At 46.7% G+C, this 23540-nt stretch overlaps 1 protein-coding gene across 2 annotated transcripts in view; it reads left to right on the top strand.

Annotated features, from left to right (window-relative positions):
* The window catches only part of DUSP22 (dual specificity phosphatase 22), a 264351-nt gene that overhangs the window by 64230 nt on the left and 176581 nt on the right, over positions 1-23540 (top strand). For both annotated transcript variants that reach the window (XM_063923058.1, XM_063923059.1), the window contains exon 2: positions 7307-7340. In XM_063923058.1, the coding sequence (XP_063779128.1) occupies positions 7307-7340 (34 nt within the window). The remainder of the gene's footprint in view (positions 1-7306; positions 7341-23540) is intronic.

The raw sequence follows: 23540 nt of genomic DNA, 5'->3' as shown, positions 1-23540 counted from the left end.
GTGGCGGCTCCTGGGCCGCGGCACCCTCCCTGCAGTCCCAGCCTGCCGCTCCTGTAGCGGACAAGGGACACTGCTGGTCGCCGTGGTTATCGTGGCTTTTGTTTTGCCTGCCTCAGGACTGAAAACGGAACGGTTTCTACAAAAAACACACGTTTCACTGAACTTGTGTGTTTTCGGGAGGTCAGTTTTTTTTTGTTTTGTTTTGTTTTTGTTTTATTTGTGATCCATATTGGATAGCCTGTAAAAAAATAAAAAAATAAATAAATAAAAAATTGGTGAAACATCGGTGAACCCGTTAATTCACCGGTAATTGGATATCCCCCTAATTGTAAGTTTTGAGGGTTTTTTTGCAAAAAATAAGATTAAATAAAAACCAATGTCTGGTATGGTTCCAGGTTCGTATTCTAATTACTGTATCTTTTTTTCTACAGAAACAAAAAAAATCCTATAAGTTGAGAACAATAAAAAAATGTCTGCCTATTTATGGATATATTCATCCAGAAACAAAAATGTCCTAGAAAGTTAGTCTATTTCATGAACTGACTGATTTTAACGCTTGGTGTGATAGTTGGAGACGCACCTCTGGACACAAAGGGGTAAATTTACTAAGGTGGTAGTTTTTTTTTAGAACTGGTGATGTTACCCATAGCAACCAATCAGATTCTTTCTCTTCTAGAAGCAGCTAGAGAAATGTTAAGCAGAATCTGGTTGACATGAGCAACATCGCCAGTTCTAAAAAAACTCCCACCTTTAGTAAATTTACCCCAAAGGCTCAAAATATAGCTGTGGTTCAGACAGATGAGACATCAACCTACTGGACATAACTTTGTGATATAACTTCTACAATCCCAGTGTTACCCAATATATGTCTTGTCTTCAAAGGGGTGCAAGTGTAATGGTGAATACACACTAGGCCAGGGGTGGCCAACCAGTCAGAGACAAAGAGCCCCAAAAAATGTGTTAGGTGCGTCAAAGAGCCGACTTCGAGCCGAAAGCGCACATGCAAAAATGGGGTGTGGCCTTGTGCCTTCTAGGCCACGCCCCTGTTATAAAATACATTGAAAAAGCCAGATACAACATAAAATACATTGAACAAAAGCCACTTCCACATAAAATAATTGTAAAAGCCAGATCCAAATAATATATATATAAAAGATCCAGATTCACATAATACACTTCAGCTCCCCCATGTGTCACTCCAACCAGCCCCCTCTTGTCACTCCAACCAGCACCCTCTTGTCACTTCAGCCAGCACCCTGCTGTCACTTCAGCCAGCACCCTCATGTGTCACTTCAGCTTCCCCCAATTCATGCCACTGCAGCAACCCCTTATGTGTCCTCTGTTTGCTGGTGGGTGTCTCATCTCTAGTATTTGGCTCCCTCAGTTCTAAGTCCCCGTAGTGCTGCTACGTGTTTTTCTAGAGAGCAGTGGTTACCGGATCTGTTGTGGTCATGTGACTTTGTGTGTTAGGAGCCACATTTGAAGAAAGAAAGAGCCACATGTGGCTCAAGAGCCACAGGTTGGCCACCGCTGCACTAGGCGATTTTGTAAACTATATTGCTCATTTTTACCCTCCAGAGATGGCAGATGCGCGGTGCCGCTGTCTCCTGTATATGCAGCTCAATCTGACTATATCAGATGCTGCATGTTCGGGCTGGCTGTGGCATGACATCACTGTGTGATATCGCTTGCAATATCGCATAGTGTGTATGCACTATGTCGGCGGCCCGGTCCGGGAGGGGAAAAACTATGCGATATCGCATTGTATGTACCCACCATAAGAAGGATCAGCAATCCTCCTGCACCTTTAGTGTACTCGGGTGGAAATGCAGCCAGTGTGTCGCACTAGGAAGTATGGGGCCCGCTGGATCCTCCACCATTGATCCGTTCATAATCAAGGATGATTCATAGCATGGGGATCTAGCGGAGGTAGTCTTGCAAGTGGCACAGGTGGGAAGAGAAAGCTTCTTCAAATCCTCTGAATAGTGACCCGATGCTGCCCAAACTGCATGTCACCCTCTGCCAGCAGACCCATCTGTGGAGCCTCCGAGCAACACTGCTGACATATGACACTGCTGTGTTTGAAAGGGGCACAGATTATTGAGCAATCAAATAATAACCTGTGCCCCCTTTATTAAAATACTACTACTAATAATAATAAACACCTGTGCCCCCTTAATAAAATAATAATAATCTGTACCCCCTTTAATAAAATAATAATAATCTGTACCCCCTTTAATAAAATAATAATAATAATCTTTGCCCACTTTAAAAGGTGAGTTTTATAGTTCTGTAATGTGTGTGTTTCTGCTGGTGTCTGTGTGTATGTGAGGGTTGCTTGTGCAGGTCAACAACCCCCCTCCCCAGCCAGGTCATCTTTCAATAGCATCGGCAGCCTGATTCAGAGATTCCCCTCCCAAACCGGCTGCAGTGTTTTACATGTTGATACAACAAATTCCCCCACCCGCAACCAAATGCTTTTACAAATGAATATAGCACATATCTGCAGTAATTCAAAATTGGTTGTGAGGCTTGCAAATTTTTTTGTGGCCAAAATCCCATGCACAATTGAATATGGCCCCATGTGTGGCAGATTTTAAACTGCACACCAAACTGTTCTTTGTAAATCTCTGCTCCAAGGTTTATACAGAGCTATGACATCACTACAAAGTGTGTCTTATTTGTACTGTATTGACTAGGTATCCTTTATAAATCTTTGCTTATGATGTTTCCTTTTGCGCAAGCAATGTAAAGGGTTTTTAGACCTACTGTAGGCGAAGTGCAGGGCAGAAGCACATAGGTTATCTATTAGTTGTACTTTAAAATACAATAGTACCGTATTTGCCGGCGTATAAGACGACCCCCAACATTTCCACTCAAAATATAGAGTTTGTTATATACTCGCCGTATAAGACTACCCCCTCTTCCGCACACCTTCCACACACCAAATAAAACGTAAAAGAACAAAGAAGTTAAAACTTGCATCATATTTCTTTCTTTTTGCTGGTGCCATGATAGGGTTGATAGGGGTTTGACGGCTGGACATTTTCTATGCTGTATTGTACTGTACAATGGTGCAGTACTGTGGTTGGCTGTTGGCTGTATACAAAGCCTGATTGGATTGGTCCCTGCTCCCTGTCTGCCCTCCCTGTCACTAGCAGCAGTCTATTAATACCAAGTGACATACTGTATATTATGACCGCATGTGCAAGGGGCGGGTCGGAGCGCCGCTGCTTCCCGCCGAGCAGAACGGTCACGCCGAAAAGGCTGGCACCCCTGTATCGCTCCTGATGCTCGCCGCAGCCACGCTGATGACCCGCCGCGGCCGCAGTGCATCGGGAGGCCACTATGGCACCCGGCGTATGAAGTGCACATGGCGTATAAGACGACCCCCCCCACTTGGAGGCATGTTTTGCAGGGCAAAAAAGTCGTCTTATACGCCGGCAAATACGGTACTTTATTAAGTTGAGTGCACAGTAATGTCACGGCAATAAACTATTGTGTACTGTATGTCAAGAGACTTCAGAAATGATATTGGCACTTTGTACACTTACCCAGATGTTAGTGGATTAAAGGTATTGTGGCAGGAGAAAGATAAATCTGCTTAAACCTGTCTCCGCTTTCATTCCTTTCTCTCTTGCCACATTGATGCTCTGTGTACGCAACACATGATCAGAATCTCAAAATAGCTCTCTTGGTGTCACCCCGCAGTTAATCATATACTGTATGCACTCTGGCACATCCAACAGCATTCCTCCTTGTATGTTGACCTGGTTGTGAAGATATTAATGTTGCTATGCCTAGAGGAAGTGTGTCCAGTCTCAGTGGATACCCATTTATTTCTAATTTATTACATCATCGAAGATAGAAATAAACATGTAACTATTTTAATTTATCTGCTGGCAAGCTTAGTTTTTTTTTTTTTTTATATATATATTTCATCATTGTTTTGTGCTAATGCTAGACTCATAAGTTTCCTGCAATGGCCAAACTAAACAATGGGGGTCATTCAGATCTGATCGATGCTATGCGTTTTCACACAGCAGGAGATCAGGTCATAACAGTGCATGCGTATGCACCGCAATGCACACGCGTGTCGGACAGCAACAACTGGCATCGCCGGTCAGCAACGGGATAGTGCGAAAAATCCGATCGCATGGGCGTTTCCAAGATGATTGACAGGAAGAGGCCATTGGTGGGTGGCAACTGTGCGTTTACTGGGAGTGTTCGGGAAAACGCAGGCGTGCCCAAGTGTTTTCAGGGAGGGTGTCTGACATCAGCTCCGGCCCCGATCAGCCTGTTCTCATTGCACCGGAAGAGTAAGTCCTGGGTCGTGCACAGACTTCATAAAGTGGATATTTGCAGCTCAGCTACACATGCGATCGCACACTTGCACGGCGAAAATACACTCCATCTGGAGGCAGCGACTATCTGATCGCAGGACAGCAAAAAACGCAGCCCATCGATCAGATCTGAATTACCCCCAAAAACAACAAATCAAAACCCAAATTCCAACTGTGTCCATCTTGTAAAACCAAAAGATAAAGAAATGTAACCTCCGGAGATTTGAGACACACTTCAGTGGTTTAAAAATTATACCTTAATAGTAACAGCACAAGAAATATATGCAAGCATTTAAGGCATTAAGGTTCAGTAAGATGGCCAAGCATGCGGAGATATCATCAGCTGTAATGGTAATTCGGCCCAATATTGCAGTTTTGTGTAACACCAAAATATGCCTGATTTTAATGAAACACTGATCAGATCATTAGGCCTTATCCATAGTTGGACGCAGCGGCTGCGTCCATGGGGTCTGCGCATGTGCACCGGTCATTGGCCCTCATTCCGAGTTGTTCGCTCGTTATTTTCCATCGCATCGGTGCGATTTTCCGCTAACTGCGCATGCGCAATGTTCGCACTGCGGCTGCGTCAAGTAAATTTGCTAAGAAGTTTGGTATTTTATTCACGACATTACGAGGTTTCTTCTTCGTTCTGGTGATCGGAGTGTGATTGACAGGAAGTGGGTGTTTCTGGGCGGAAACTGGCCGTTTTATGGGTGTGTGTGAAAAAACGCTGCCGTTTCTGGGAAAAACGCGGGAGTGGCTGGAGAAACGGGGGAGTGCCTGGGCGAACGCTGGGTGTGTTTGTGACGTCAAACCAGGAACGAAACTGACTGAACTGATCGCAGTGGCAGAGTAAGTCTCGAGCTACTCAGAAACTGCTAAGAAATTTCTATTCGCAATTTTGCAAATCTTTCACTCCCAGAGGGCGGCGGCTTAGCGTGTGCACTGCTGCAAAAAGCGGCTAGCGAGCGAACAACTCGGAATGAGGGCCATAGTGCGAAGGATGCGATTGCAAAGTGATTAAAAAGTGACAGGCATCTGGGGGTGGCGACCCGGCATTGGTGGGGAGGGGATCAGGAAACGCAGATGTGTCATGGTAGTTTTTGGTGCCGGCATATGAGGTTTCCTGCGTATGGAAAAAAGGATGTGGTGCAATTAAATTGTGAACGCAGGGCAGCGCCACAAATGCTGGGAGGCCTTGCACTGTGTTGGGCGCGTGAATATATGGAGACAGATCATGATGCGATAGCAAAATCTGCTTCCATCTCTGAATAACCCCCATTATCCAGCATTTTGGAAAATGAATGCTATTATCCACGTTTGTCTAGAAGTGGTCCGGTATGAGTATCAAATAACTGGATCTCATCCAATTTGGACTCCTATGTAAATGGCTGAATTCTGTTGTTCAGGCCAAGCGGTGGGAGGCTAATTTGCATCCAGTTTAAGACTGGGTATGTACTTGAACAATATATCGTTCGTTCAAACGATATCTGTAGTTCATAGGCGGGTGTGTACTCCTGATATGTCTGTGAATGATATCGTTCTCAGACATATCGGGTTGGCCCCTCATTACAGCCGATGCTAATATCTTGCAGATATATTGGCATGCCTGGCTTTGTGTATGGCCGACCTCCCCATATGCTGGCTGCAATAACCGCTGTTATGGAGGTCACAGGTGGGCAGGCAGATTCAAATGCCTGCCCAGTAGCTGATTTGTAAGAATGGGCCGCCCTGTCTACAGATCTGGTGGCATGGTAGATGCTAGATTCAAGTGGCCTAAGAGACCTTTTACCTCAGGGGGAGGAGCTAGGCCAGCGGGGTAGTTCCTCTACTATCCACGCCACCAACTATTACCTTTAGTAATCAGGTGGCGAGCGAAGCGGAGCGAGCCACCGAGCCCGCGAGGGTACTTTTCGGGTACCCTGTTTGCCCGTAGCTCCACCCCCTGGTGGTGTGTCTCCTCCCTTAGTGACGTCAGAAGGTCCCTTCTCCCACTCCGATTTAGAACCAACACTGGTGGCATAGTGTGTAACCAACCTTAGTTTCTCAAGCAACCAACGAAATTTCCACTATACTAACTGATTGATTGATAAGTCAGATTTTTAAGTTCACTATTTATTTACAGAAGTGCTTTGCTCTTATATTTTATGTTGAACAAAATACCACCCTTGTGTTAAGGCCCATACACACTGGGCGATTTAGAGCTGAAATCAGCTCACTTTTGGTGTGTTGAGCTGCTCACAGCTCAAAACCGCCCAGTGTGTATGCACAAGCGATGAGCGCTGATGCGCTCTCCCGCTTCATCGCCGGCAGCTGCCATTCATCTGCTGGTATTACCAGCAGATGAACGGCTTTCCACAGCATCCTGCTATGGAAAGCCGTTCACCCCCACTGACATCGCTGGGCATGGGGGGAGGGGGGGGGGAGTGCTCAGTGTGTATGCACTGAGCGCTTTTCAGCCCAGCGATGTCAGCGATCATCGCTGTGCATACATGCTGGGCAAGAAACGCACAGTGTGTATGCAGCTTTACATTAACTGAGAATTAAACTTTAGAAATCACTGCACTATCAAACAAGTGTACTTCCTGTTGAATCCTGTCATTTTTCAATGCTTGTTTTTAAATGTGTTCTCTTCCTGGCCATGAATTGGAATTTTACTGTGAATGCCTGTTTTGGGGTTCAGCATATTTAAAGCTATGCTTTCTCATGTCATTTGCTAGTGGAAGATACTGGTAAGTAAGCTGCTTTCTAACACTGATAAGACACTGATACCTTTCCCTCTTGTAAAACAGAAACAACAGGAAACCTCTTGCTTCACGTCTACATCACAGATATGTTCAGTAGCACACCATGTTAAATTAGTGTCTACTCTCCCTTCTCCCTTGCAGCCATGTAACCTACCACTGCAGTGTTTTGAAAGTTCCATCTTTGCAAAAATACTTACTTGATTTTATTTCCTACAGATTCTCCCTGGGTTGTTCATTGGAAATTTTAAAGGTATGTTCAAGTTATTATACATGTAATTGTTAATCTTTCCTATCTACTGTAAACATTTTGCTCCACATTTGTTACATCCTTATCCTGCAGCCAAAGGGGCATCAATGTGATCTAAAGATGCAGTGATGATAAACTAGATTTAATTTTTTTGTATAACATCACAATAAGAAATGTTGCAATTCTTTAAATTGAATACCGTTACTAAATATAATAAGTAATCAGTTTTGGACTTCTGTAAACTAGTGCATCTCCAGGCAGCTTTTTATATTGGCTCAGTTGTCCCAATCAGACACACAGCGCAATTTAAGACTTGCATACATGGACTAGTCTTAGTGTGTTTCTGTTCTATGTTAGTCAGTTGTATTTGTTCATTGTGTCCGTAACCCCTTGTATACTGGTATTAGGACCCCCCCTACAGACCCTGTGACTAATATATCCAGCCCGGTTCCCCTCCCCCCCAAATTTCCCACTTTTCATGGTAATCTTGTAAAAAGAAAAACCTATCTTGTCTATATTACACTGTAACTGATATCGGGTAGCGCAGGAACCCCCCCCCCCCCCCCACCACCTTTTTCTTTCCTAAGCATCTGACTTGCATTTCTCATTGCTTTGTTGCATTGCTTTCCTGCCTTTAAGTCACTTGACATAGTGACTCCTAAATCCCTTTCCATTATAGTACCCTTGAAACTATATTTAGCCTTTGGGTTTTATCACCCAAGTGCATGATTTTGCATTTTTAGCATTAAACTGTAGTTGCCACATTCTTGACTATTTCTCAAGTCTACCTAGGTCATCAATCATTTGGTTTACCCTCCCGGTGTCTACCCTGTTGCTATCTTTGTATCATCTGGAAAAAGGCGTAATTTCCCTTCCATATTATTTGCAATGTCACCAACAAAGATATTGAAGAGCACTGGTCCAAGTACAGGTCCCTGGGGTACTCCACTGGTAACATTTCCTTCCAAAGATTGCACTTCATTTACTACAACTGTCTGTTTACGATTCTGCAATCAGGTTCTTATCCATTTAACTGTTTTATAATCCAATCCCACCCTTTCAGGTTTATTTAGCAGTCTGGGACAGTGTCAAAATCCTATTATTTTTGTCACAGAGTCAAAAAAGTCAATACTATTAATTTGGCATGATCTCTCCCACCAGTAAATCCATGCTGTTTGGATCATGTAAGTTGTTTTATTTAAGATATTCCACAACTCTTTCTTTTAATAGTTTTTCCTAATAGGTTTTCCTAATAGATTTTCTTTTGACTAATACTACTGACTGGGAGCACCACCAACCGGTGAAATTGCTCACACCCCTTGAGGGCATAATAACGAACTTATACCGTTGGTCATCTTGACAATAACTCTTAATAACATTATCACCCCAGTCCAGTGCAGAACCATCCCCACAGGTGCTATACCTATTCAAGTGGAACTGACTACTAGATAGCATGACCATTTGGCAGTGTTCTCCCCCCTCCCCCAATCCCCTACCCCCCTTCCTCTTCTCTTGAGGTGTGAGAGACCTGAAGTTTAAGATATGCTGAAATTGAGTATCTGGACTATAGGTCTACAGTAAATAGGTCGACTACTTATGGTTGACATGCGATAGGTCCACAAGTTCAAAAGGTCGACATGACAGTGGTCGACACACATTTTTTTTTAAATGTATCTGTTTGGTAAAATATGCAGAGCACAGGCACCTTGCCCGAAACATGGTGAGCATAGCGGTACACTAATGGGACTTTTTTGGGGCAAAAGTGACAAAACACCCAAAAAACCCAAAAAAGAAATTGTGTCGACCATTTCATGCAGGTCTTTATTTATTTATCCATTAGTGGTCGACCTATTGACTTTAGACCTTATTACTGCAGATCTAATGATCCACAGCCCTGAAATTGAACTATGAACACACATTGGTACATTCTGTATGTCCAGTATAGAAATAGTATATTTCTACACTACAAATGTAATCATAATGTGCAGCTGCTTGAAAAGTTAGAGTGAGGAACTTACAAATATGTTGACTATCACTTAATTATGCTTTGCTCATGCTATATATAAGTGACATTTTTAAAATGACAAGTTTCTTTTTAAACAGGTAACTAATCGAATATGGCCATTAATGTGGTTGATATTTTATCTTTTTTCTTTTTTTTTTAATATTGTTAACTGTACGCTGTACATGGAGACAAATGAAGACTTAACTGGCTTATTCCCCTTTTGGCAGTAAACCATTGAATAGTTTACATTTAGGCATAAATTCAATGAGTGCTAATTCCACCTATCATCTCATGTCTGGAAAAAGCCTCTGCATGTCACTAGAAGATTCATCTTCATAAACATAATGTTACTGGCAGCAGTAGCGTCTCATTAGGAGCTATCTGAGCATCCTGGCTATATTTCTGGTCATCTAAGCATCTGCCTTATTTGCTTATCAGGCCACTCAGTGTGCTGTATAAGCACAGAAGCTATGTTGTTAATCTCCGTAATGGCTGACCGATCTGCCATTGAGCACTGAAATTACTGGGCTAGTACTACTCCTCCACATGCTACTACAGCACATACAAGCTGCATTTCATTCAAAGCTGCTTGAAATAGATCACTATTCCCCTAATTACTCGGAATTCATCATTTCCTGGTAACCGGTTTGTGCATGCTAATACATTGATCTTGGCTCATTGTAACTGTAGAGAAGTAAAGAAATACTGTAAGCTACTTCATGATAAATGCAGCAGGTGTTCCTAATGAGTCATTACATCTATTTTATTTTTATTATTATAAGAAGGCCTCACATACTTAAACTGTCTTTTTAATGAAAATTTTCTAGCTGTCTAAAGATGACTAAACACATACTGTACAGTGTATGGTTTTCCTGAGAACTAAGTAAGCAGGACTTAGAGGGAATAATCATTAGCAGTATGGTATATTAGGTTGTCATTCATGTCAACATTCTGCCCCTAGCCCAAATCCACCCACTAGTGCCTAGCTATCCCTTCCCACAGCCAAGCCCCAATGTTGGGATTTCACACGTCGATATTTCAGATGTCATTTTAACAATGTCCACATAATGTGGTGTCAACATTATGATTGTTGAAATTATGAATGTCGACCTTATGTCTACATTCCAATCATTTTGTGCCTTTTCAGTCTCCAGAGTCGATCGTAAATAATCATCTAAACAGCCAACAGAAATGTAAGATTAAACTGCTTTAATTATTTGCCCAACAATTGTCTTTATTTAGGAAGCAAGTTGCTGCTTCCTGGTAGGTTAGAGGTGAAAAAGGAGATTTATGATAAGAACTTACCTTTGTAAAATCTTTCTGCGAGGTAAACTGGGTTCCACAAGGATAACATCGGGGTGTAGAGTTGGATCTTGATCCGAGGCACCAACAGGCTAAAAAGCTTTGACTGTTCCCAAGATGCACAGCACCGCCTCCTCTATAACCCCGCCTCCGAGCACAGGAGCTCAGTTTTTTGTTAACCAGTCCAATGCAGTAGCAGGTAAAAGACGACAACCGTTAGTAGCCATATACACCACAGTCTCACGACAGAAGAAGGTATCAGCGACTAATGCCATACAAACACAAAGAAGCTAAGTGCGTCAGGGTGGGCGCCCTGTTGAACCCAGTGTACCTCGCAGAAAGAGATTTAACAAAGGTATGTTCTTACCATAAATCTCCTTTTCTGCAGCGGGCAACACTGGGGTTCTGCAAGGGATAACATCGGGGATGTCCTAAAGCAGTTCCTCATATGAGGGGACGCACTGTAGCGGGCACAAGAACCCGGCGTCTAAAGGAGGCATCCTGGGAGGCGGAAGTATCGAAGGCACAGAACCTTATGAACGTGTTCACTGAGGACCACGTAGCCGCCTTCCACAATTGTTCAAGGGTTGCACCACGGCGGGCCGCTTAAGAAGGTCCGACCAAGTAGAATGGGCTTTGATGGTAGCAGGAGCTGGAAGGCCAGCCTGTACATAAGCATGTGCAATCACCATTCTAATCCATCTGGCCAAGGTCTGCTTGTTGGCAGGCCAGCCACGTTTGTGAAAACCAAAAAGGACAAAGAGGGAATCGGATCTCCTAAGAGAAGCTGTCCTCTTCACATAAATACGGAGAGCCCGTACCACATCCAAAGTCCGCTCTTTGGAGGATAAACCTGGAGAGGTAAAGGCCGGAACCACAATCTCTTGATTAAGGTGGAAAGATGACACCACCTTAGGCCAATAACCAGGGCGTGTTCTAAGAACCGCACAGTCAAAATCAGTACGGGTGACCGACAGGACAAGGCACCCAAGTCTGAAACCCGTCTAGCAGATGCAATAGCCAGCAAGAACAAGACCTTAAGAGTAGGCCACTTAAGGTCCACAGACTCAAGAGGTTCAAATGGAGACTCTTGTAAGGCATCCAGAACAACCGTCAAATCCCAAGGAGCCACAGGTGGGACATAGGGAGGTTGAATCCGCAAAACACCCTGAGTGAATGTATGAACATCAGGCAGAGTCGCAATTTTTCTCTAAAACCATATCGACAAGGCAGAAATATGAACCTTGAGGGAGGCCAGACGAATGCCTAAGTCCAGGCCCTGTTGCAGGAAAGCCAAAAGCTTTGCAGTACTGTACTTGCATGCATCATAATTGTTAGTCGCACACCAGGCGAAGTATGAATTCCAGACCCTATGATAAATCCGAGCAAAAGCCGGTTTACGGGCCTACAACATAGATTGAATGACCGCATCAGAAAACACTTTGTCCCTCAGTATGGAAGCTTCAAGAGCCACGCCGTCAAAGCCAACCGGGCCATATCCTGGTAGACACAAGGGCCCTGAACGAGGAGGTCTAGGCGCTGCCGAAGCAGAAGAGGACGCTCTATCGATGGACCCTGCAGTTCTGAGAATCAGTGCCGTCTGGGCCACGCCGGAGCGATTAGAATTAGTATTGCTCCTCCTTGCTTGAACTTACGAATTACCCTGGGCAGGAGTGACACCAGAGGGAACACGTACGGCAGTTGAAAGTTCCATGGAATTGCCGATGCGCCCACGCTGCTTGAGGATCCCTTGTCCTAGCTCCGAAGACCGGAACCTTGTGATTGTGTCGAGACGCCATCAGGTCTACATCTGGTAGACCGCACTATTCCACGAGGAGTTGAAAGACCTCCGGATGAAGGCTCCTCTCTCCAACGTGTACGTCTTGACGACTAAGGATGTCCGCTTCCCAGTTCAGGACCCCTGGAATGAACACTGCCGATAGGGCTGGCAGATGGCGTTCCGCCCAACGAAGAATCTTTGACACTTCCGTCATGGCTTTGCGGCTTCGGATGATGTTTTATGTACTCCACCATGGTGGCGTTGTCCGACTGTACTTGAACAGGCCTGTACTGTACCAGAGGCAGGGCCAGTGTCAAAGCATTGAACACTGCCTGCAATTCCAGAATGTTTATCGGGAGGAGAGATTCCTCCCTGGTCCACCGACCCTGAAGAGAGTGTTGCTCTAACACTGCGCCCCAACCCCATAGACTGGCGTCCGTTGTCAGAAGGACCCAGTTGGAGATCCAGAAGGGACGACCCCTGCTCAGTTGTTGGTCCTGCAGCCACCAAGTCAGTGACAGACAGACCTCCGGAGTCAAGGATATCATGTGAGACCTGATCCGGTGAGGCAGGCCGTCCCACTCGGAGAGAATTAACCTCTGTTGAGGGCAGGAATGAAATTGAGCGTACTCCACCATGTCGAAAGCCGACACTGTGAGGCCTAGTACTTGCATCGCCGAGTGTATCGACACACATGGACGTGAGAGGAAGCATCTTATCTTGTCCTGAAGTTTCAGGATCTTTTCCGGAGCCAAAAACAACCGCTGGCTGTGGGTGTCCAACAGTGCTCCCAGGTGTACCATGCTCTGAGCAGGGACCAGGGAAGATTTCTTCCAGTTGATGAGCCACCCATGGGCTTGCAGGAATTGGACCGTCCGTTCCAGATGACGAAGGAGAACCTCTGGAGAATTTGCCAGGATCAACAAGTCGTCGAGATACGGCAGGATCCTGATACCCTGACGGCGGAGTAGGGCCATCATGACCGCCATGACCTTAAAGAAAACTCGAGGAGCCGAGGTCAGACCAAACGGCAATGTCTGGAATTGAAAATGTAGGTTGCCAATAGCAAACTGCACGTATTGCTGATGCGACACTGCAATAGGTATATGCAGGTAAGCATCCTGTATGTCCAATGATACCATCTAGTCCTTGGGCTCCAAGTCCAGAACAATAGAGCGAAGAGTTTTCATACGGAATTTGGAGACTTTCACAAACTTGTTCAAAGACTTGAGGTTGAGAATGGTCTGAGAAGATCCATTCGGTTTTGGGACTAGGAACAGCGTTGAAAAGTACCCCCTGCCTCTCTGAGCCAGAGGCACTGGCACTACCACTCCTGTGTCCAGGAGGGATTGCACCACCAGATGGAGAGTCCTTGCTTTCAATGAATCTGAAGGGACATTTGAAGAGCAAAACTGGTGAGGGGGACATTCCTTGAAAGAGATGGCGTATCCGTGAGTGAGACTTCCCTTACCCAGGCATCCGAAGTGGTCTGTAGCCATACCTGAGCAAACCGTAGAAGTCTGCCTCCCACCCTGGGATCCCCCAGAGGGAGGCCCGCCCCGTCATGCAGCAGGCTTGTCTGTTTTAGCAGCAGGCTGATGGGCAGCCCAGGCACGTTTTAGGTGTGGGCTTAGAGGATTTGGAAGTGCGAGCCTGTTTCGGGTACGCCTGACCCTTTGCTTTACCTGGAGGTCAAAAGGAACGAAATGAAGTACTCTTAGCCTTCGGGGCCGAAGGAGTAGTACTAGGCAGACATGCAGTCTTAGGAGATGCTAAGTTAGCTACAATCTTGTTGAGATCTTCCCCCCAAAAAATCTGACCTGTGCCCATGCCCTGGTGGTCTAGTGGGGTCCCTGAACGGCCACAGTGTCCACGCCAGCACGCGCGGTCCGCCTCCCAAGGCCGGATCGCGGTTTGCAGCGGGTCCCGTCTGGGGGATCCTCTTACTTCCTCCTTTCAGCACCCACGCGATCCCGGGAGCAGCGGGGGTCTGTGTGTGCCCTTATGAGAGAACCTGAGCCTCTGCTGTATTTACCCGGCAACCAGGGCGCCTGAGTGTACAGCGCCGCTGGGAGGTGAGGGAGACACAGCATGATGTGTCAGAATGACACATAGCACTTTTAAATGCCTATGCTGCGGCTCTGAAGTCTTCTTTCTTCACTTGAAAGCTCTTTTCAAGGCTGCCCAGCGCAGCCTTCCCTGTTGTTAGCCTGCACCGCAGGCACCAACTTACAAACTGAACTCCTGTGCACGGAGGCGGGGTTATAGAGGAGGTGGCACTGTGCATCTTGGGAACAGTCAAAGTTTTTAGCCTGTTGGTGCCTCGGATCAAGATCCAACTCTACACCCCGATGTTATCCCTGTGGAACCCCAGTGTACCCTGCTGCAGAAATGTAAAATAGCACTCAGGCAATGTTAAGCTTGGTGTGGGTTACACTGACACTGAGTGCTGTTTTAAATTTTCACACTCAACCTGCCGGATAGTGCCGACTTGCAGTAGCCGCCGCATCATAAGTAAAACCCAGTATGTCAAACACAGAGAACTATCTCTATCTAGTAATGATGTCTAGTATGATTTTTTTTATTTTTTGTTTCTCTTACGTCCTAGAGGATGCTGGGGACTCCGTAAGGACCATGGGGTATAGACGGCTCCGCAGGAGACATGGGCACTATAAAGAACTTTAGAATGGGTGTGCACTGGCTCCTCCTTCTATGCCCCTCCTCCAGACCCCAGTTAGATCCTGTGCCCAGAGGAGACTGGGTGCATTACAGGGAGCTCTCCTGAGTTTCTCTGAAAAAATAATTTTGTTAGGTTTTTTTATTTTCAGGGAGCACTGCTGGCAACAGGCTCCCTGCATCGTGGGACTGAGGAGAGAGAAGCAGACCTACTTAAGTGATAGGCTCTGCTTCTTGGGCTACTGGACACCATTAGCTCCAGAGGGAGTCGGAACGCAGGTCTCCCCTCGCCGTTCGTCCCAGAGCCGCGCCGCCGTCCTCCTCGCAGAGCCGGAAGATAGAAGCCGGGTTAGTATAAGAAGAAAGGAAGACTTCAAGGCGGCAGAAGACTTCAGATCTTCCCGTAGGTAAGCGCTATTGCTCCCACACAACACACACTAGCAGGCACGGATTGGTGCAGGGCGCAGGGGGGGCGCCCAGGGCAGCAATATAAACCTCTAAGGCTGGCATAGGAGTATAATAGGCTGCGGAGGCAGTAGTTATATAAATCCCCCGCCAGTATTGAGCGGGACGGAAGCCCGCCGCTGGAGGGGGCGGAGCTTGGTCCCACAGCACTAACCAGCGCCATTTTCTCCACAGAGCACCGCAGAGACGCTGGCTCCCCGGACTCTCCCCTGCTGAACACGGTGACACAGGGCTAAAAAGAGGGGGGGGGGGGGGTGACTTGTGAGGCGCAGTGAGTGTATTATACATAATTATATAAAAAAGTGCTATATATTCTGGGAATTTGTTTTCCAGTGTCAGTTGGCGCTGGGTGTGTGCTGGCATACTCTCTCTCTGTCTCTCCTAAGGGCCTTATTGGGGGACTGTCTCCAGATAAATTTCCCTGTGTGTGTGGGGGTGTCGATACGAGTGTGTCGGCATGTCTGAAGCGGAAGGCTCATCTAAGGAGGAGGTGGAGCAGATGATTGTGGTGTCTCCGTCGGCTACGCCGACACCTGATTGGTTGGACATGTGGAATGTTTTAAATGCAAATGTGACCTTATTGCATAAGAGGTTGGACAAAGCAGAGTCCAGGGAAAAAACAGGGAGTCGATCCATGGCTTTAAATGTGTCACAGGGCCCTTCAGGGTCTCAAAAACGTTCTCTATCCCAAATAGCAGACACAGATACCGACACGGATTCTGACTCCAGTGTCGACTACGATGATGCGAGGTTACACCCAAGGGTGGCCAAAAGTATTCATTATATGATTATGGCAATAAAAGATGTTTTGCATATCACAGATGACCCCTCTGTCCCTGACACGAGGGTGCGCATGTATAAGGAAAAGAAACCTGAGGTAACCTTTCCCCCATCTCATGAGCTGAACGAGTTATTTGAAAAAAACTTGGGAAACTCCAGACAAAAAACTGCAGATTCCCAAGAGGATTCTTATGGCGTATCCTTTCCCTGCACAGGACAGGGTACAGTGGGAATCCTTGCCCAGGGTGGACAAGGCTTTAACGCGCTTGTCCAAGAAGGTGGCGCTACCGTCTCCCGACACAGCAGCCCTCAAGGATCCTGCTGATCGCAGACAGGAGACTACCTTAAAATCTATTTATACACATACGGGGGCTTTACTCAGACCGGCAATAGCATCGGCATGGGTATGTAGCGCGGTTGCAGCTTGGACAGATACCTTGTCCGCTGACATTGAGACCCTAGATAGGGATACCATTTTATTGACCTTAGGTCACATTAAAGACACAGTCTTATATATGAGAGACGCTCAGAGAGACGTTGGGCTGCTAGGTTCAAGAGCCAACGCCATGGCGATTTCTGTGAGGCGAGCCCTGTGGACCCGCCAATGGACGGGGGATGCCGACTCAAAAAAGCATATGGAGGTTTTACCTTATAAAGGTGAAGTTTTATTTGGGAAGGTCTCGCGGACCTGGTTTCCACAGCTACCACGGTTAAATCCTACTTTTTTGCCTTTTGTTCCCCCACAGCAAAAGAAAACTCCACAATATCAGATGCAGTCCTTTTGGGCGCATAAGTCCAGAAGAGGTCGGGGCTCATCCTTCCTCGCCAGAGGTAAGGGTAGAGGTAAAAGAACGCCTGCTTCGGCTAGCTCCCAGGAACAGAAGTCCTCCCCGGCTTCTACTAAATCCACCGCATGACGCTGGGGCTCCACTGAGGGAGTCCGCACCGGTGGGGGCACGTCTTCAACTCTTCAGCCAGGTCTGGGTTCTGTCAGACGTGGATTCATGGGCGATGGAAATTGTATCCCAGGGCTACAAACTAGAATTCGAAGAGGTGCCCCCTCGCCGATTTTTCAAATCTGCCTTGCCAGCTTCTCCCCCAGAGAGGGCAGTAGTGTCAGCTGCAATTCAAAAGCTGTGTCAACAGCAAGTGATTGTCACGGTTCCCCTAGTCCAACAGGGAAAAGGGTACTATTCAACCCTGTTCGTGGTCCCGAAGCCGGATGGCTCGGTCAGACCCTTTTTAAATCTGAAATCCCTAAACCTGTACTTGAAAAGGTTCAAATTCAAGATGGAATCGCTCCGGGCAGTGATCTCCAGTCTGGAAGGGGGGGATTTTATGGTGTCACTGGACATAAAGGATGCATACCTTCATGTCCCCATATATCCTCCTCATCAGGAGTACCTGAGATTCGCTGTACAGGACTGTCATTACCAGTTTCAGACGTTACCGTTTGGGCTTTCCACGGCCCCAAGGATTTTCACGAAGGTGATGGCGGAGATGATGGTGCTCCTGCGCAGGCAGGGAGTCACAATTATTCTGTACTTGGACGATCTCCTGATAAAAGCGAGAGATCAATTGCTGAAAAGCGTGTCGCTCTCCCTGAGAGTGCTACAACAACACGGTTGGATTCTAAATCTGCCAAAGTCACAATTTATTCCAACGACTCGACTATCATTCCTAGGCATGATTCTGGACACGGAACAGAAGAGGGTTTTTCTCCCAATGGAAAAAGCCCAGGTCCTCCAGAACATGGTCAGAGACCTGCTAAAACCAAAAAGAGTGTCGGTTCATCAATGCACTCGAGTTCTGGTAAAAATGGTGGATGCCTACTAGGCCATCCCCTTCGGCAGGTTTCATGCGAGGACATTTCAGTGGAACCAGGGCCAGGGTGTCTCTCCTGTGGTGGCTGCAGAGTGCTCACCTTCTAGAAGGTTGCAGGTTCGGCATTCAGGACTGGGTTCTGGTGACCACGGACGCGAGCCTCCGAGGATGGGGAGCAGTCACACAAGGAAGGAATTTTCAGGGACTGTGGTCAAGCCAACATACTGGAATTAAGGGCCATATACAACAGCCTACGACAAGCGGAGAATCTTCTTCGCGACCTACCGGTTCTGATTCAATCAGACAACGTCACAGCCGTGGCTCATGTAAACCGCCAAGGCGGGACAAGGAGCAGAGTGGCAATGGCGGAAGCCACCAGGATTCTGCGCTGGGCAGAAAATCACGTAAGCGCTCTGTCAGCGGTATTCATTCCGGGAGTGGACAACTGGGAAGCAGACTTCCTCAGCAGACACGATCTCCAACCAGGAGAGTGGGGTCTTCATCAAGAAGTCTTTGCAGAAATAACTAGTCTTTGGGGACTTCCTCAAATAGACATGATGGCATCACGCCTCAACAAGAAGCTTCGGAGGTATTGTGCCATGTCAAGGGACCCTCAGGCAGTAGCGGTGGACGCCCTGGTGACACCATGGGTGTTTCAGTCGGTTTATGTGTTCCCTCCTCTTCCTCTCATCTCAAAAATATTGAGAATCATAAGACGAAAAAGAGTACGGGCAATACTCATTGTTCTAGATTGACTTCGAAGGGCCTGGTATTCAGATCTTCAGGAAATGATCACAGAAGATTTGTGGCCTCTTCCTCTCTGGGAGGACCTGTTGCAGCAGGGACCCTGCATGTTCCAAGACTTACCGCGGTTACGTTTGACGGTATGGCGGTTGAACACCGAATCCTAGCGGGGAAGGGTATTCCAGAAGAAGTCATCCCTACTCTGATAACGGCTAGGAAGGAAGTGACGTTGAAACATTATCACCGTATCTGGAGAAAGTATGTATCTTGGTGTGAAGCCAAGAATGCTCCTACGGAAGATTTCCACTTGGGCCGTTTTCTCCACTTTCTACAGACAGGAGTGGATATGGGCCTAAAGCTAGGCTCCATTAAGGTACAGATTTCGGCCCTATCTATATTCTTCCAGAAGGAATTGGCTTCTCTCCCAGAAGTCCAAACTTTTGTAAAGGGAGTGCTACACATCCTGCCTCCTTTTGTGCCCCCCGTGGCACCATGGGACCTTAACGTGGTGTTACAGTTCCTAAAATCTCACTGGTTTGAACCTCTTCAAACAGTTGAATTAAAGTTTCTCACTTGGAAAGTGGTCATGTTGTTGGCCTTGGCATCTGCAAGGCGGGTGTCCGAATTGGCGGCCTTATCTCATAAGAGCCCCTATCTCATTTTCCATGAGGATAGAGCAGAGTTGAGGACTCGTCCTCAATTTTTGCCTAAGGTGGTGTCATCTTTTCATATGAACCAACCTATTGTGGTGCCTGTGGCTACGGGAGACTTGGAGGATTCCAAATCCCTTGATGTAGTCAGGGCCTTAAAAATTTTTTACGTAGCCAGGACGGCTCGGGTTAGGAAAACAGAGGCACTGTTTGTCCTGTATGCAGCCAACAAGGTTGGCACTCCTGCTTCTAAGCAGACTATTGTCTGCTGGATCTGTAACACGATTCAGCAGGCTCTTTCTACGGCTGGATTGCCGTTACCAAATTCAGTAAAGGCCCATTCCACTAGGAAGGTGGGCTCTTCTTGGGTGGCTGCCCGAGGCGTCTCGGCTTTACAGCTTTGCCGAGCAGCTACTTGGTCGGGTTCAAACACTTCTGCAAAATTCTACAAGTTTGATACCCTGGCTGAGGAGGACCTCATGTTTGCTCAATCGGTGCTGTAGAGTCATCTGCACTTTCCCGCCCGGTTTGGAGCTTTGGTATAATCCCCATGGTCCTTACGGAGTCCCCAGCATCCTCTAGGACGTAAGAGAAAATAAGATTTTAAACCTACCGGTAAACCTTTTTCTCCTAGTCCGTAGAGGATGCTGGGCGCCCATCCCAGTGCGGACATATTTCTGCATGACTTGTATATAGTTGTTGCTTACATAAGGGTTATGTTTCAGTAAAGATCAGTCGTTGGCTGATACTGTTTTGTTCATACTGTTAACTGGTTGCGTATAGTCCAGGTTATACGGTGTGGATGGTGTGGGCTGGTATGAATCTTGCCCTTAGATTAACAAAAATCCTTTCCTCGTACTGTCCGTCTCCTCTGGGCACAGTTTCTCTAACTGAGGTCTGGAGGAGGGGCATAGAGGGAGGAGCCAGTGCACACCCATTCTAAAGTTCTTTATAGTGCCCATGTCTCCTGCGGAGCCCATCTATACCCCATGGTCCTTACGGAGTCCCCAGCATCCTCTACGGACTAGGAGAAAAAGATTTACCGGTAGGTTTAAAATCTTATTTATTTATTTTTTTATGGGTGGCCACCTGATACTTAGAATGTAAATAAATGTCCTCATCAGAGGTGCAAGAACATATTTTACACAACAAATACTTTACAGTAACATGTTAAATCTAGAATATTGGGGTGGGCATCACCGCAGCCACAAGCAGTTGTGCCCACATGCAGCTCTGGTTTTGGTAGCAAGTTGAGCAGCTACTCAGCATTCCCTTGGCTGCTGCAGACACCATGACCTGCTTTCAGTCTCCCAGAACCCCTCGGGCTTGTGTTGTGCTTATGGCTCCGGCTTACTTGCTGTGTGGCATCTGGGCCCTGGATTTTCTCCTTTCTTCTTATCTGCTGGCCTGTAGTTTCTGCTCCTTTTGGTCCGGGGACGTGACACCTGGGGGTAAATTTACTAAGATGTGAGTTCTATTTGAGATAGGATGTTGCCCATAGCAACCAATCAGATTCCAGGTTTTATCTTCTAGAAGGTGCTAGATAAATGAGAAGTAGAATCTGGTTGCTATGGGCAACATCCCATCTTAAATAGAACTCCCATCTTAGTAAATTTACCCAAGGGTCTCCACTATGGTGCCTCTCTCCTCCTGGTGATGCTTTTAGTCTGGCTCCACTGAAAAGCTGCATCTGGTTTTGTTGGCCGCTATTTTTACTTCCTGGATTGGGAAATGAGGCTGCAAAGCTGATCTGTGTTGTCCTTCTCTCTCTGCAGTAGAGATGCACACTCTGCCGTGGTATATCCTCCTATAGCAGTGTTACCTATATTCTATCTCTCCTGAAGTCCATCTGTGCTACTCTGTGTATTCACATTTCTCTTAAGTCCTAGAGGATACTTGGGTCCATTTAGTACCATGGGGTATAGACTGGTCCACCAGGAGCCATGGGCACTTTAGGAATTTGATAGTGTAGGCTGGCTCCTCCCTCTATGCCCCTCCTACCAGACTTAGATTAGAAAATGTGCCCGGAAGAGCCAGTCACATTGAAGGAAGCTCCTGAAGAATTTTCTGCATTTATTTTCTCTGTTTCTTATTTTCAGGCAGGGCTGGTTGGCATCAGCCTGCCTGCTTTGTGGGACTTAGGGTGTGTACACACGGTGAGATATTTTCTTTCGATTTTGACTATATAGTCAAAATCGCAAGAAAGTTAGTGTAGATCGAAAGTCACCTTGCGATCCCGATGCGCGTTCCCGCCAAGTCGGCATCGCAAGAAAAGATAGACTGTGCAGGCAAGTCAATCCTTGCTAGATCGGTGTACTATGTAGCTCATCTCATATGTGAATGACCTCACATAAGCCAAAATCTCACATAAGCCAAAATCGTAAGCACACATAGTCCATATCTCAAGAAAAGTTAGTCAAAATCTGTGCTATCTGGGCTCCAGGGAGTTCAAGGGAAATCGCAAGTGAAAATCGGGCATAGCAAGGATCCCACCGTGTGTACACACCCTAAGGGGGGTGGAACGGCCCAACTTCTTGAAGGGTTAATGGTCCCGTTCTCCGCAGACAGGACACTGAGCTCCTGAGGGAACTATTCGCAAGCCCCTACCACGGTGAGCGTACATTTACGCAGCATGCCGCCACCCCTAACCGGGCCAGAAGAATGAAGAGTGGTGAGTACTGAGCCGGCGTCCCGGCTAGCGGGGCGCTGGCCATTATGCGGCATGAGGGTAAGGAGACGCACGGCTTCTACACAGGGTGGAATGCGTATCCAGACACAGTACACAACTGCATCTCAGTACACTGTACACAGTACCCATACTGGCACAACAGCCTTAAAACGGTTCTCTCCATTTTAAGCATCAGATTCCTCAGCCAGTATAAAAAAAGCGGGAAGACCGCGCCCCATTGAAGGGGCGGGGCTTCACTATCAGAGGATCCAGCAGCTCAACAGCGCCATTTTCCCTCTGCAGTGGACACAGACAGGACAGGGATGCGCAGCTCCTCCAGTGTGACTCCAGATTACCTCAGCGGTACCAGGGGGTCATAGCGGGGTGAGCGACTATTAGTGTACTTAGTCTGCGACCCGGCTAAGTTTGGCAGTAGCGGTAATGGCGCGGTGGGGGCTGGCTCCAAACAACTGTCTCTCCCTGAAGGGCTCTTTGTGGGTTAATTGTGCTTAACCTTTCCTGTGTGTGTGTGTGTGCTGTCACATTTACATTCTGTCAGGCAAAGAGTGTGTATCTTGTACCGCAGAGTGTTCCTCTTCACCTGGGGGCTCACTACTGGGTACTCAGGGTTCACAGACTAGCGGGGCTGAACCGGAATGGGTTAATTCTCTTAAGGGAATGATCTCAACTCTTTCTACAAAATTGTCCTGAAATGAGAAAGAGAAGCAATACTTAAAACAAACTGTGGATGAGTTTATGAACAAAGACTCAGTCCCCCAAACAGCGTCTCAATCCCCTTCCATTTGTCTGCAAAAGCGACCTCTGGCCCATATCCTGCAGTCTGACAGGTCAGACATGGAGGAGGGGGAGGTGGACTCAGAGGGGGGGATACAGCTCTGTCACAGGGAATAGAGGCTCTTGTAGAGGCTATCAGAGATGTTCTGCATATTCCTGATAAGGTGTCAGAGGAGTGTGAAGAATCTTATTTTAATGTAAAAAAAGAAGTCCTCAGTTACTTTTCTTGTGTCAGAGGAATTGAATACCCAGTTTGAATAACCATGGGTTAATCCTGATAAGAAGTTTCAGATCCCTAAAAGGTTGCTCTCATCTTTTCCTTTTCCTCTGGAAGATAGGAAAAAAATGGGAAAATCCAGAGATGGTGGACGCATCAGTCTCTAGGCTGTCAAGTAAAATTGTATTGCCTGTTCCTGGTGCAGCCTCCCTGAAAAACATGGCTGATCGTAAAATTGAGACTACACTAAAATCATTGTACACAGCTGCGGGGGTGGCTCAAAGACCCATTACTGCA

This window comes from Pseudophryne corroboree, chromosome 5 (genome assembly GCF_028390025.1).
Source record: "Pseudophryne corroboree isolate aPseCor3 chromosome 5, aPseCor3.hap2, whole genome shotgun sequence".
NCBI classification, from domain to species: domain Eukaryota; kingdom Metazoa; phylum Chordata; class Amphibia; order Anura; family Myobatrachidae; genus Pseudophryne; species Pseudophryne corroboree.
Note: the sequence above shows the minus strand (reverse complement) of the source record. Positions and strands in the feature narration are given on the sequence as shown.